This window comes from Mytilus californianus, unplaced genomic scaffold, assembly GCF_021869535.1.
Source record: "Mytilus californianus isolate M0D057914Y unplaced genomic scaffold, xbMytCali1.0.p SCAF_19, whole genome shotgun sequence".
Taxonomy (NCBI): Eukaryota; Metazoa; Mollusca; class Bivalvia; order Mytilida; family Mytilidae; genus Mytilus; species Mytilus californianus.
Window position 1 is genome coordinate 9,026,758 of NW_026262667.1, and position 15,415 is coordinate 9,042,172.

The 15,415-nt window shown below is 31.5% G+C and overlaps 1 protein-coding gene across 1 annotated transcript; it reads left to right on the plus strand.

The window, feature by feature from the left end:
• The first annotated feature begins 12,472 nt into the window (after positions 1-12,472).
• LOC127726966 (zinc finger protein 235-like) lies at positions 12,473-14,818 on the plus strand. Its single transcript, XM_052234340.1, has 2 exons — positions 12,473-12,559; positions 12,980-14,818. Exon 2 carries the CDS (start codon positions 13,005-13,007, stop codon positions 14,412-14,414), a length of 1,410 nt encoding a protein of 469 aa, XP_052090300.1. The 5' UTR covers positions 12,473-12,559; positions 12,980-13,004; the 3' UTR covers positions 14,415-14,818.
• The last annotated feature ends 597 nt before the right edge of the window (positions 14,819-15,415 follow it).

Sequence of the window (15,415 nt, forward strand, 5' to 3'; positions counted from 1 at the left end):
CTATTGTTTAAAACAGAAGCAAACTAAATAAATAAACTCATCATAGATACCAGGATTAAAACTTTGTACCCCGGATGCGCGTTTTGTCTACAAAAGACTCATCAGTGAAGCTTGAATAAAAAAAGTTAAAAAGGCCAAATAAAGAACGAAGTTCAGGGCATTGTGCAAATTACTTTTTATCTCAATGACTTTTGAACAATTTTTTTTGGAAAAGAAATTATAAAGTTTAAATTGTTATAACAACTGGCGTCATATTGACATAGTTTTGTCAGTTAACTTCGACTTTACACAAGCGTTCTTTGCTGATTTTATGTAATGTGTTATAGACCGTTGTTTGTCTTTTCATCTTTTTTGTTCTTTTTGACATGATTCTCCCCTTGGTATCTGTCGCCTCATACCACATCTTCTTTTTTTTTAATAAAAAGTGTTCTGACACTATCATTAGCAAGTTCCATTTTGTTCTTATTGACACATTATATATTAAGTTTGTTTGACGTAATTTAATAGACAGTCGGCAATCTTATGGGAAACAATGGTGCTCCCCTACTTGTTCCTTTATTCGTAAAATAATATTAACGGTAGCAATTTTAGTGCACCAGATGTATCTTCAGTGATGCTTGAGGCCAAAATAAGATAAGACAGCAATAATTCACGGGCCTGTCCGGAAGATTTTAAAACTCTAGCATTGTCGTTTGAATTCAAGTTTCGTTATATAAGTTATGTCCTTTCACCAAATAATTCACCTATTCACCTTATTATTTGTTATTCTAAAGACAAAGATGATACTCCAAAAATTACCTAAATTTGGTGATATTTTTTGTGCCTATTCCAAGAGAGTAATTTCGTCACAAGCTCGCTTTGGTTAAATGTAGAAGTTTGTTCGTTGTTTTGAAACACAACGCGAGCGTGACATGTCTTTTTGAAGTGTCTTATTGACAGAAAACCCCACACATTATTTTATTCGCAGTAAATATAAACTGAAATTAAATTTAGTTTTTACATTTTCTATATAGGCAGCAATAAAAACTACTAGTATATACACTCTAATATCTAAAATAACTTTAAAAAAATATTTATAAAGACTGACGTGTCGAACTTGATTTTCCTTTCTTTTTATAAATATTGCTTTGTTTGCTGCATATGAACTAGTATTAGTGAAGATCGTTAACAGAGCTCCAGAAGATTTGGTATTTGCATCGCTTTAATTAAAAAAAGTGTTTTAACAAGGCAAGCATAATATTCGTAACTTTTGAAGCAATAACACAATTTTACAATCACTGAATACCTTTTCTTGTAGTTAATCTAGCATTTCTCTCTCATTTATTCTAGACGATTATTAGACGAATTACCATTTACAAGCACGCAATCAAACTTCCGCCTCCATTGAAGAATATTTATGGTAAAGATATTTGGCACGTGCATATGTAATTAGAACCAGACAGGTAAAAATTGTTATCACCTTAAGAAGAAATAACATTAAGGTTGTTAATTAGAAAATGATTTCTAGCATACAGACAATCAATCGTGTAAGCGCCAAGTGTTTTAATTGTGGTAGAAACCAGATGGTATGGGTGTTGCTGAACATAACATTCAAAGATACAAGAAACATTGTTACATTTATTTGTCAATATTGAAACATTTCATAGAAATGTTTATATTTGAATTTAGATTTCATTTTAAAAAAAGAGGCGAATTATACCAAGGTAATATTCCAAACTCAAAAGTTGAAAAAACCTGACAACGACATTGCAAAATACGAAAAACGACGAAAACTACATAAAACATAAAGATTGAGCAACACGAACCTCATCATAATCGGGATTGAACTCAGGTGTTCCGGAAGGGTAAGCAGTTCCTGCTCCACATGTGGTACCCAAATCAGTTTTCAGACATGCTCGTGTAATACATATGGTGTTTTGTTTTGTTTTGTTTACATCACCAAGTTCATTATTAAAATCTTAATCAACTTCTAATTTTTTGCTTATAAAAGAATTTTCATCATCATTTGTTTTATTCCTATAATGTTTTTGCACTTTGTTACCGAGTAAGATTCCATTGCATTTAATATCGACGGTTGGTATACCATTTAGTGTAAAAAGGAAAAACATATGAAAGAGATCAAAAACAATATAAGCTGTAGAAATACAGACAAACAATAAGCAAACTAAAACAGAATAACAAAGTACTCACAAAACTATATGGACACTAATTATTCAATAGCATTAACACAATCAGAGTGGCGTTGAACGCAGGAGCTTCGAAAGTGTTAACAGTATCGTGCTCCTGTACTGCACCCTTGGTGTTGTTCATGACAATTAAATTCGGATATAAGTCACATTTGGTGTTGTCACAAACGAAAAAAGGAATTGGGACTTCGACAAGAAGTCAATTATTCATAGTTATCTGTAACAAAAATATTCTATAACGGTCAACCAAATTATAATGACATCCGTAAATATGATATCAATACAATACTGGATCTCTTTTGGTATTTGTTATGTTTGGTGAATTGATACTTCAACAGACAGTCGGTATGTCTATGGGTACTAAATGTGCACCCCACTGACCGACTTGTTTATGTATATGAGCAGAAATAATACAGAATATCTTCAAAGACAAAATACAAAGATTAACAGATTAATTGATGATGTCCAGTCACTCAATAACCTTCATTTCAGTGATTGCATTCATCTCATATGTCCCAGTCAACTTGAGTATGCCATCAAAACTAGAAGGTATACATCATATCTTAATCTTTTCCTAAATATTGACACCGATGGAAACCTTCAGACTAGAATTTCAACTTTGAAATTGTCAACTTCCTATTTCTCCTCAATAACATACACTCTGTCTGATCGTTTGGCGTTAAATAACGGCGACAGTAGTTTTCCGATGATCAAACTAGTCTTCAAAATATATTAAACATAAAACTATTAAGGAGATACAAATTAAGGTAACAAAAAAAAAACAAAAACAAAAACACATAAACATTTAGGAAATCGCATGAACTCCAAAAGGAGGGAGACCGAGTGTGTTGACAGGATCAACAGCTATGCATGCATCACTCGCCATGTAAATTAGTCAAAATGTCGCAAGCGGGAATAGGATACAATCAGTTAAATTACAGACCAGACGACTGTACTTGTATCTAAAGATCTAAGACCGATTAAACATGTTGCTAGTGATGTCGTATCGGTCAACCAATTTGTGATGGTGACTGTATAACTTGCGAAGTATTTATTTCAGTCGTTCTTCCTCAAAACTCTGTTGGAGCAGTTTTTGTGTAAGGAGCTCACCCCTGTTAACGAAGTCCGTATAGTGTGAACATGTACGAGCGTAACGTGTTACCTGAGATATGTTCACGCCATACGACGGAGAAGACGGTATGTTACTGCTGATGAATGGGAAGTTGACAATAAGAAAGTTGATGGTTAATCCGTTAGAATGAATGGGACACATGAAATTAATAAAGTGTTGTTTTCATTATTTTAATTCATATTCTAGTTTGAAGAAATTTCGTGGAAAAAGATCAAGTTATGAAGAAGACCCTTTTTTAGGTAGTATCCTTAATATCAAGTTCACTGGGATATATGAGGTGTAGCAGTTATTGAATGAAACAACACTTTAATATTTTCGTTCTTCGGAAGCGCTTTTCTGGATTTACTAAAATGTTGGTCGTAATAAAAGTATAAAACCAAAACGAACCAAAGCAAAAAAAGTGATGAGAAATGTTTTAGAGTTTTACATATCTAGAAACACGTGTCGTCCTCAACAGAGTAATATAAATGATGTTTTGCACGACTTTCGGGATTTTCGGTTATTATTGCTACTCAACTTCGTAATATTTGATTTTGCGTTCTAACTGTTGATTTGAGCGCCACTGACCAGTCTTATGCGTCTGATGTACCACTGACCAGTCTTATGCGTCTGATGTACCAAATTATAATCCTGGTATTGTTGGTGAGTTTTTATCATTCTTTTTTGTCCTTTGAATCTAGACATTATAATTGATTATAAATTGTATATCATATTTTCAAAATAAATGGGTACATATATTTCAGATGTATGTTATATAATATAAAAATAAGAAGATGTGGTATGATTGCCAGTGAGACAAGTATCCACAAACGTTCAAATGAAGTGGATGTAAGCAATCTTAGCTAACCGTACGGCCTTCAACAATGAGAAAAAAAACATACCGTAGAGTCGTCTATAAAGGGGCCCGACATGAACAAATATTAAACAATTCAATTAAGAAAACAATCGAACCTAATTTATAACAAAACAATTTGCGAAAAACAAGTATGACAGACATAAACCAACGATAATGTATATTTGTTTTCTTACATATGTGTCCCTGGCCTACACATTTCAGTTGTAGTCGTTGGATTGCTGTCTTACGTATATCACGCTTCTCCTTTTATTTATATTTATATACATCTGATAACGTAAGCCTGATTCTCGTATTCATCTTTTTAAAAACATTTCTTCTTTGGGTTCGTGTTGCTCAGTCTTTAGTTTCTATGGTTTGTTTTGTATACTGTTGTTTGTCTTTTGGTCTGTTTTGTCATTGCGTTGACTTATGAGTTTGGATGTTCCTTTAGTATCTTTCTCATCTTTAAAAAAAACCATTAATGCATATCAGTTATGGTTAATTATGATGTCACGATGACATCACACAAGACATTTACAGACTAAGTAAGCAATTCATTATTAATAAAATGGTGTCTGGTGGATAGTTGTCTCATTGGCAATCATACCATATCTTATTATCTTTTAAAACATATTGATAACTTTCACTTCTTTTCAATGTTCAGTGGTTCAATGCTACCTTTTGTAATCATCGTTTTAGTATCCACTCATTTAATATTTTTTTCTAATTATAATGATGGTATGATTACCCTCTTGATGTTCACTTAAGGTAAGTAGTCCTTTGCTTTACTGATCTTATTTAGGATGCCCTTATACCATTGTCTTGCTTTAGGTAGAAACGAATCTTTTTTTGCTGTTCTTTTCTCTTTGATAAGACGTCACAGGAAAACAGGTGCTCTGAATGAGGGAATAGGTTTATTGTAGTAAAAATGTAAAAAAATTGTTACCTACAATACGATTAACTGTCTAGATTTAGGTAAAGATATATGGTATCGCGAATTTCTCCCATTCGGCAGTAAGTTCTATGTTGATGGGGCGTCCGATTAGCTGTTTGGAAATCATAATTGGGCTATTGTGTCCTGTGACTAAGGGGTGTTAAATCTTTTTCATCTTGTTCAGAGGATGTCATCCGTTTTGCACCTTTAAGAATCCGTGCAAAAATTTCTTCAGGCTATTGTCGGATATATCCCCCTTCTGAATAACAGTGTTTGTTTTCTTACCATGGCAGTGAAAAAAAGTTGATGGGTTTCTATTTTTCTGTTTTAATTATTTCCTATGTATATGTATAGTATCTGTAAAAGATCAATGTTATTATGTACAAAGAAATTATATTTAGTTAATTAGTCTAGTCGTGTAAAGGTCAGAATATATATGGAAACTGTTCTCAAGTTATTCATTTGTATTGTTTTTCTACACTCTTGGCAGATTCTTGTATAAAGTCAGGAATATGACAGTCTGTTCGCTAATGTAGTCGAGCGTTGGGTTTTGTCAGGTTTTATGAACAATTGCACAATGTCATGTTTTTCTCTGACTGTTTATGACGTCTTTATACTAAATCCATTGGATGTTGGATGTGTAATGATTGATAATTTAGTCTTAGATGCATGATTTTTTTATTAGTTGTAATTGGCTTTGAAGTAGCTGTCAGTAACTGCGAGTACTCTCAGATCTGTTCTAACTGTCTTTTTATTGTTTGGATGTACAAGTACCCGTCCACGTCCACTTTGTGTTTTTGTTGGATGTATTTCTATTTGTATCCATCTGATGAGTTAAGCCTTTTTCAACTGATTTTTATCGTTTGTTCTTATGTTGTACTGTTACACCACTGTCCCAGGTTAGGGGAGGGTTGGCGCCTTCAAACTAGTTTAACCCCGTCACATTCTGTATGTGGCTGTCCCAAGTCAGAAACAAGTAATTCTGTGGTTGTCGTTTGTTGCTGTGTTTCATATTTGTTTTCGTTCATTATTTTGTTCATAAATTAGGCCATTAGTTTTCTCGTTTGAATTGTTTTACAATTGGTCATTTCGGGGCCTTTTATAGCTGACTATGCGGTGTGACCTATAGTTGTTAATTTCTGTATCATTTGGTCTATTTTGGAGAGTTGGTTCATTGGCAATCATACCACATCTTCTTTTTATAGTCCCCATTTTTTGAATTAACCTTGGAGATTGGTATTTTTTATAATACTTTTTTTACCGGACTTTTCATTTTGGTATGATTACAAAAGAACGTATTAACACATGTACTTAACCAGGCCATGTGTAAATTTCCAACAAATCTATATATGGCTTCCATGAATTATTTCGATTCTAATAGGACAAATACGATAATTGAAAAACTGAAGCGAGGGTGGGTATGCGGTGTATGTGGCTGTTCTTTTTTACCCCCTGTTAGATAAAGATAAAAAAATTTCCAATAAATATATAGCTTGCATGAATTTCTTAAATAACCGCTAACAAATGTGTTAAATTCTTTTAATTCTCAACCCAAACATTTGCTATTTTTAATTAACATTTTTTTCTCGTAAGATACCGTCAAATCTACAGTTGACATTTCGTAACTAAGGAGCCACCATGTTGACTTGCTAAAACCAGTAAATGTGCGAATAATGCAATAGAATAGAAAATAAAACAACACCTACCTCAAAACTCCATTTTAATACAATATTATCCGAATTTCGATGGTTCACGTAACGGAAAAACCTTCAGCTTTAGCGTTTTCATTTAAATGACGTCATGTTTTGAAATTACTTTAATGCGCCAAAAGCATTCATGGACTTTCGCGGAATTTTATTTTATTTAGATTTTGTACATTTCTCCGAGCTCTAATGCATTAATTCTTTTTGTTATGCATCAGATTAAGAATAAAGATTCCGTAGTCTTTTTTCAATTGCAATTTTTAACACAACGAAATCGGCATAGCGTTTGCAAGTAGGTTACGATACATCTTGATTTACATGGGAGGTATATTGTGACAGCCATTATTATGGATATCTGTGAGTCTGCGCTAAGTATAGATATATCGAGAATTTTATCACGGTGTTGTTTACAAAGCGAAAGGAGCACGTCATATTAGAATTATAATTAAGTTACAAAAACGTATACGAAAATACACGAAAGAAAATAATAAAGCTTTCACTCTATACGGACTTCATTCACAATTCTCCTTACATAAAACAGCTCCGACATAGTTATGAGGAAGAATGACTGAAATACAGACTGCATAAGTTTAACAGTCACCATTACGAATTGAGTGACTGATACACTGTGTCAGTATCTCAAGTCTATAGCAACATGTTTTCGCACTATTAGATCTGTAGATGCCAAACTAGTTGTCTTATTTGTAATTTTGTCGAGATTATTCTACTCCCATTGAGACATTTTGACTGAGTGTAGAAAGTAAAATCACAAAAATACTGAACTCCGAGGAAAATTCTAAAAGGAAAGTCCCTAATCAAATGGCAAAATCAAAAGCTCAAACACATCAAACGAATGGATAACAACTGTCATATTCCTGACTTGGTACAGGCATTTTCTTATGTAGAAAATGGTGGATTGAACCTGGTTTTATAGCTAACTAAACCTCTCACTTATATGACAGTCGCATCAAATTCCATTATATTGACAACGATGCGTGAACAAAACAAACAGACACAATAGGTAAAAATGTCAAAAATAGGGGTACAGCAGTCCACATTGTGTTATCACCTTAATCACTATAAAAACAAACAAATGTAACAAAACAGCACAAAAGGCATACATCAAATTTAACATCCTCATTTTGCTTTTTTACGATTTTATTTATCTACTAGTATGTAAAATCCACCCATAAAGGATGGAAAGTTTTAAGTACTGGCGAGAATCGCGCGTTTGACGTCACACAGGTAGATATAAAATAATTTTGTCGTTCAAAGTATGACGGGATACATAAGTACAGAGTCACGTCAAATGGATATCACAAAACACAGACTTAACAGTAAAAGTAATATTAATAAAGACAAATAAAAGAATACTATAACACGTTATTAGGATGATAAACAACGTCAGTACGCAGAATCTATACTTCAAGACCATCGTGTATTATTTGTGAAGTTGATACGGAATATTTATCAACAAGGTCTTGGTACCTTCCGATGAACTTTTTTAGAAAAAGGACGAGACGTTCTTTGACATACCCCTGGTTCATCAACTTTCTAGATTCGCATGGCGGGTGATTCATGCATAAGAGGAAACGCGTACCCCGTAGACGCTCCCGGTCTCGCATATGTTGGAATTAATGCGATTTTTTCAGCATTTGTTTGTTATCTTTATTTTTTAATCGAATTGTGAGATTTGAACACATGTAAACTACTGCTGCCTAAATTTGGGCAATGAGAACCCCTTAAAACTGGGGGTGATATCGGATGTTCTTGAAAAGTAAGCATATATTTTGCATATGACATGTGTTTTATTCGTAAGTTGTCAAAGTGTTAGGTAGACTGGGTGAAAATCGGTAAAAGAAAATAAAGGACTTAGTAAAATATATCTGAAATAAATGTTTGATTCACTAAGCTGATAACAATCCCAAAATGTGATAATGACTAAATCCATTTTAGTGAAATAAGTCTAAATAAAAATAATTAGTTCATTCAACATACTGAACTATTCAAAAAACCTTTTACGGTCACCATCATGCATTAGTTGACCAATACATTATCTCTGTGTCGTAACTCACCAGCAACATGTGTTCGCAGTCTGAGATCTTTAGAAACCAGAATAGTAATATGATCAGTAATTTTACGCATTGTTTCCTATTCCTGATTTTGATATTTTGAATGAGTGTGGATTCGCATGGCGGGAAATGCATGCCTAGCAGGAGACGTTGATCTTGTTGACTCACACAGTCTCGTTGTTTTTGGAGTTCATGCGATTCCATGATGTTACCTTGGTTTGTCTTCTTAATTGATTTATGAGATTTGAATATCGGTTAACTTTGGTAAGGCCCAAAGAGAGGCGACAGCTACCAAAGGGACTTTTGTTTTCAAACAGACCTGATGACAATAGTGCCATAACCACTTTTTGTGTGCTGGGAAATCGTAGTATGCGATTTTTTTTTATTTAGCGGGAGATAATATTCAAAGGATTGTTTTATTTTTTGGAATACATGTGTTTATATTTTATTTCATACGAGTTATAAAATGCAAACGCATGAAACGTTTACATGCAAATGTATTATATTTTGTTATTTTTGAATGTGAAACGATGTTTAAAGAGTTACAATTGCAAAAATATTTTGAATACTTTCAAATTTGATACTATTTGCATATATTTGAACTATTTGCATATATTTTGAACACATTTGAGTATATTTGAACATGATATCTGTGTAAAGTTAAAAAATCATGATTCAATCATTATTCTTTTGTCATTTTAAGCTGCATCTAAAAATGTTAATTAAGGTCATGTCCCATACTAAGTCACCATTGTGATTTTTTAAATTAGCAAAATTATTCAAGTCGAGTAGTTACAATCAACAGTTAATTTAAAGAGATGAGTTTCAAAAGAGCTATGGGATAGCAATGATCAATCGAATTTTAAAATTGTTCATTTTGTATATTAGTTCACACCTTGGCGTTAAATAGAAGTTTAAGGACGATATCACTCGGTTGAAAGTGTTATGCTTTCCAAATATTTACGAAACATTTTCTAGGTTTTATTGTAAAACCAGGTGCGCGATAGAAGCCTCAGACCAGATAATTTGCAGCAAAGCTTTTCAACATCTGCATTAGTTATTTAAAACACTCAACGTCATTCAATAGTTACCAACAGTTATGGTGGTCAGTTGGTCACTGGACATGTCTTTTGTATGTATCACACGACCCATACTGTGGGTAAAACGTCTCTATTGTATATATTGTATTAATTAGTGTTTTAAGATCACTCAAAGAAAATCAAGACTAATTATGTTTAAAACCATGATAATGTTATGTCTAAGTCAAATATCAATGCAGGGGAAATGCTTTTGAAGGTTCAACTCTGAGCCAAATGTTTATAAAGCTAAAGATGTACAATTGTTAATCAAATGCATTCATTTTATCTAATGTTTACATTCTGTCCTATGAAAGGCACACTTAATGATATGTAAAATGTTTATTTTGTATCTGTCAAAATCATTGACGTATAATTCCATATTTGTTTTGCATACTAGGACTACTGAGTTAATCATTTTTCAAATTATGTTTATCGTAATTATTTGAAAAATTATGTGTATTGTAATTATTTTTGAAAAACTGTTTATTGAAATTATTTGAAAAACTATGTTTATTTTAATTATTTGAAAAAACTATGTTTATCGTAATTATTTGAAAAACTATGTTTATTGTAATTATTTAAAAAAAACAATGTCTATTATTATTAATTGAAAAACTAGGTTTATGGTATTTATTTTATAAACTAGGTTTATTGAAATTATTTGATAAACTGTGTTTATTGTAATTATTTAATAACTGTGTTTATTGTAATTATTTGATAAACTGTGTTTATTGTAATTATTAAATCCACTTTGTCATAATTTTAATACTAATAATAACACATTGTAATTAAATGTAGTAGTTTGACATTAATTCTAACATTTCCAATTAGAACTTTTTTAATATAACATCTTGGATAGAACTGTATTAGGATTTTCTGTGTCTATTATAATTGTTGATAAACAAAGGGGGGATGCCATAAAGTTCATGTTGTATTATTTTTGAAAACTGCTTTCCAGCATCCTTATCAAATACCATTCCTTCTTAAAATCGGGTAATATTTTAAATATAGATAAAATATTTTTTAAGAATACCGAAATTTATAGACACAAATCAATTATCATCATGCAGCAGATATGTTCCGTCTAAATATACATCTTATAAATAAAGCATTCAAATGAAGGACAACAATGTACGTCATTTGAAAATTGCCTTCTCTAATTCCGAAGAATGACATATTTAGAGACTTGTACATATTTGATCTGGAGTACTACTTATTACTATACAGACTGTTTTGACGTACAACTCAATCAAAGACTTTCACAGACACTTTTTCTGGAGTAAATTTTAACATTAAAACTTGTAGAACAACATGAAGTCGACTATCTTGTATTTTATGTTTGGTAAAAGCATCTTGAAACTGGTGAATAATATGTGATATTAACGTATTAGACCTTACAGTATAATATTACGTGCTTAATCATAGATATTTTTTGTATTTAATTTCGATATTTTCGATTTGAGACATTTTGATTTTTTGTGAGAGACAGGAACTACGGTTGTGTGAGATACTATATTGTTCTCCCAGTATCTCGAATATTATAAAAATGCAAATCTATTGTTTTTTAATATAAAACTTACTTTTTTTAAATGTAAAATTCATATCCATCTTTACTAGTTAGTTTGTGAATTATTGAAAATGACATAAATAAATTATCATTTTTTGTTCTGCGGTCAATAAATTTGTTACATTAAATAAACAACTGGCTATTTAATGTTATTTTCATATACATTTTAATGCAAGTTCTGTCAATGTCTAACTCACTCCTTAAGTATTCAGTTATTCATACATCTCTGGCTTTCAGATTTTTGGGGTTATGCATTCCTGATGAAGGTTAATAAAAAAATCTCTTCGGACACACCAAATTTATAATGTGTCATTTTCATTTGTACATAACAAATCGTATCGTTGTAAAAGGATATATTTATAAAGATGATATGCCAATTTCCCTTAAATAAAATGTTTTATTTTTCTTATAATCAAACGGGTATTTAAACATACGATGTAAAGATAAACTAACATCTTTATTATTAAAATTGATATACACAAATAACACGGTAAATGATCACAAATTCTTTAAATACGATATGTATTAATTATTCACACATCTGTCTTCTAAAATTTGTCATGATCCATGATTTTCCTACAAAATCAAACTATGTTGATAGAATAAAAAGGTAAAAACTTTAAAATGAGATTTATTTGGTATTCATTTTGATTCCCTAAGAACTATTCTCTGTAATTCACTGTTGGTAACCCCGCCTTCGTCATTTTAACATAATTGATGAACTCAACCGGAAAAACAAATTGTGATAAATGAAGATCTTACCGAGAACTCTTCAGACTACTGTTGGATCTGTAATCTTTTCTCTGATTGGTTGATTTATGCCAGTTATTGACTTTTTTGTAAAGTGTTAATGATGACAGTCAATTGACCTATCAAAAGTCAGCATCTTAATGCTCATAATCAAATATTGAAATTTAGCTAAAGATCATAAATATTAGACATCTGTTAAAAGGTGATACAGATTTCAAATTGTTCCAAGAGTGAAGATACATCCTAAAAAAGTCAAATTGATGATTTGAGCAAGAGACAGGAAATACTATTCCCGATTTAGGTAAATATAATATAAAAATTTAAACTCTAAAAATAATTCTGTTTATTTCTTCGCATTCATTATTATGATTTATAGTTTGAATTAAATAAACATTTTTTTTCTTTAATTTTAAAAATTGTTATACTATTACCGTATCGGTCAATATTTTTTAAGATCTTCCGAATTTGCATGAAATATTTTCTCTTTAGTTTTTCTCATTTTCAGTGGAAGCTAATTTATACTGTAAATATTAAAACAAAACAACTAAATATGTTGTAGTTTTTTTTTCAAAGTAAAATAATGTTATTCAAAACAAAACAAAACAAATAAAAAAAATCTATTCTTTTTAAATATTTCTTTGAAATATTCCTATGACTATCAGGACAATAATTACGTATTGTTTGTATAATATATCTTTAAATTTTACTTTATTTTAAATAGGTATACCAGGAGTAAACAGATTGGTATGGAAACGCAGACGGAAAGACCAAAATTATCATTTTCCATTGAAAATCTCATTGAAAGAAAAGATTACAAAAATGAAACTAGTAAAGATGCTCAAATTGTCTCTAGAAATGTTGATAAAGACGATTTTATAGTGTGGGAGAAGAACACACCAGTTTACAATGGAAAAGATAGCAATCAGACAGATAAAACCTTGCCGTCAAAAAATTCTTCACCTCATTCGTACAACAACTGGTTAATAAGTCACGATACAGCAAAGAAAGAAATTGTTTCCCAGCCTTTCGATAATTATTATGGCATTCAAACATTGGTGCATCCAGCTTTTACCATGGGAAGAATGCCTAACGAGGAATACCAAGCGTACCTTTTAAGATACTATTCACTTCTACCGACAAACACTTTAACATCTTTTGGCAAATATTTAGACCTGAAGAATCCAACTTTAAAGAGGTTTCCAAATACTACCAAATCAAACCGTTTGGATCTACAAGACAAGGTACAGAGAAATCCTTCCGATGAGAAAATATCACAAGTTAGAGACATTAATGACAACACAAAAGAAAACCCTCTCTCTGACTTTATAAAAAATGAGAAAGAATCGACAAAGGAAATAGATGATCCCATTAAAGTTCTGCAAAGTAAAGGAAAGAAGGTTGTCTCAAAGACACAGAAAACTTTTACATGTCCTGAATGTGGTAAAATCTTCAATGCACACTACAATTTGACAAGGCACATGCCCGTACATACTGGAGCCCGACCATTTATTTGTAAGATTTGTGGGAAAGGTTTCCGACAGGCGAGTACATTGTGTAGACACAAGATCATACATACATCTGATAAACCACACAAGTGCGGCAAGTGCGGGAAAGCTTTTAACAGGAGTTCGACACTTAACACACATATGCGCATACACCTGAACTACAAACCATACGTGTGTGAATTTTGTGGGAAAGGCTTTCACCAGAAAGGAAACTACAAGAACCATAAACTAACTCACAGTACTGAGAAACAATATAAATGTAATATTTGTAACAAAGCCTTCCATCAAGTGTACAATTTAACATTCCACATGCATACACATAATGACAAAAAGCCGTATACATGTCATATGTGCGGTAAAGGGTTTTGCAGAAATTTTGACCTCAAGAAGCATACACGAAAACTTCACAATGGGAGTAACTTGCCATCATCGTCATCATCAGCGTCGTATTCAATCGACAGCGCCTCTTACTCCAGACCAACAAATGTTTTATCTCAGCCCTCGATGCCTTCACATCAAAGTGCTTTCCTGTCGACCAGACCAAGCGCATACGGTAATCCGTCTTTAATATATCATCGTAATCTGCTTTCTCAGTACATGTTGGGACAACCAGGAGCTGCATACCTGCAGAAATTTAACTGTTTTGTGTGAGATTTTGATCGAAGGTAAATTTTGTTTATTTTCATTCAACTTGTGATAAACAATTATAGTATACCACTGAACATTGTATTAGAAGGAGAAACGTGCAATACAGTATGTACAAACAATTGTCTATATTTGTATTATTTCCTTTTTTAACTTTTAAACTTTTCACAAATTTTTAGTAGGACGGCACAGTGAATTTTAATTATAATAGACATTTATGACTTTAATAGTCAATCCCTTTTTTTCTGTTTTATTTATCGTTTACATTTTGGTGCAAAAAGGTGCAGTCTTCTGCAAGTCAATTTTTATTATTATTTCCAGGATCATAGTGCTTTTTCATGTACAATTATTTGACACATAACCATAGAAAATGCTTTTATTGAGAAAGTGCTATATATTGTAGTGTTTATTTATATGATAATTATTTTATTAAACATGTTAAATATATAATATGTCTTTCTTTACTGATGTTGTTGACGGTTATTTTTCATGTACATATTTATATGGTGAAGCATGGAAATAAAACCCACACCGTACTGTTTAATTTAACACCAAACTATAATTTACCATAACAGAAAAGGCATATATATGCACACACCATTTAAAAACAATAAAGCTACATTATGCAACTACAAATATAAGAAAAAGGTTAAAAGATATATTTGGGACAATTATCTAGTATCTAGTATAAAAGTTATCTCAATAAGTAACTCAAGCAATCTATAGTCTTAAATGTTCACATACATTTAGATTCATGCATAATGGAAATATTTGTAGCACAGACGTTAATTCAACTGACATTCATACTAGCTTTTATAAAAAAAAAATTAATAAAAATATGTTTTTGTTATATTTTTGACGAAAATTGAACTTGAATAGGAATACCAGAAACTTGATATATAAATAAATTTATGTTTTTCAAATTTCCAAATTGTACAGTATTTTCGTACAAATTTTAAGAACATTTTGGAAATGACTTTTTCATTACAATATAAATGCAACAATTA

Bases quoted from the DNA above. Each gene is read 5' to 3' on its own strand.
- LOC127726966 (XM_052234340.1), top strand. From the start codon at position 13,005: ATGGAAACGCAGACGGAAAGACCAAAATTATCATTTTCCATTGAAAAT.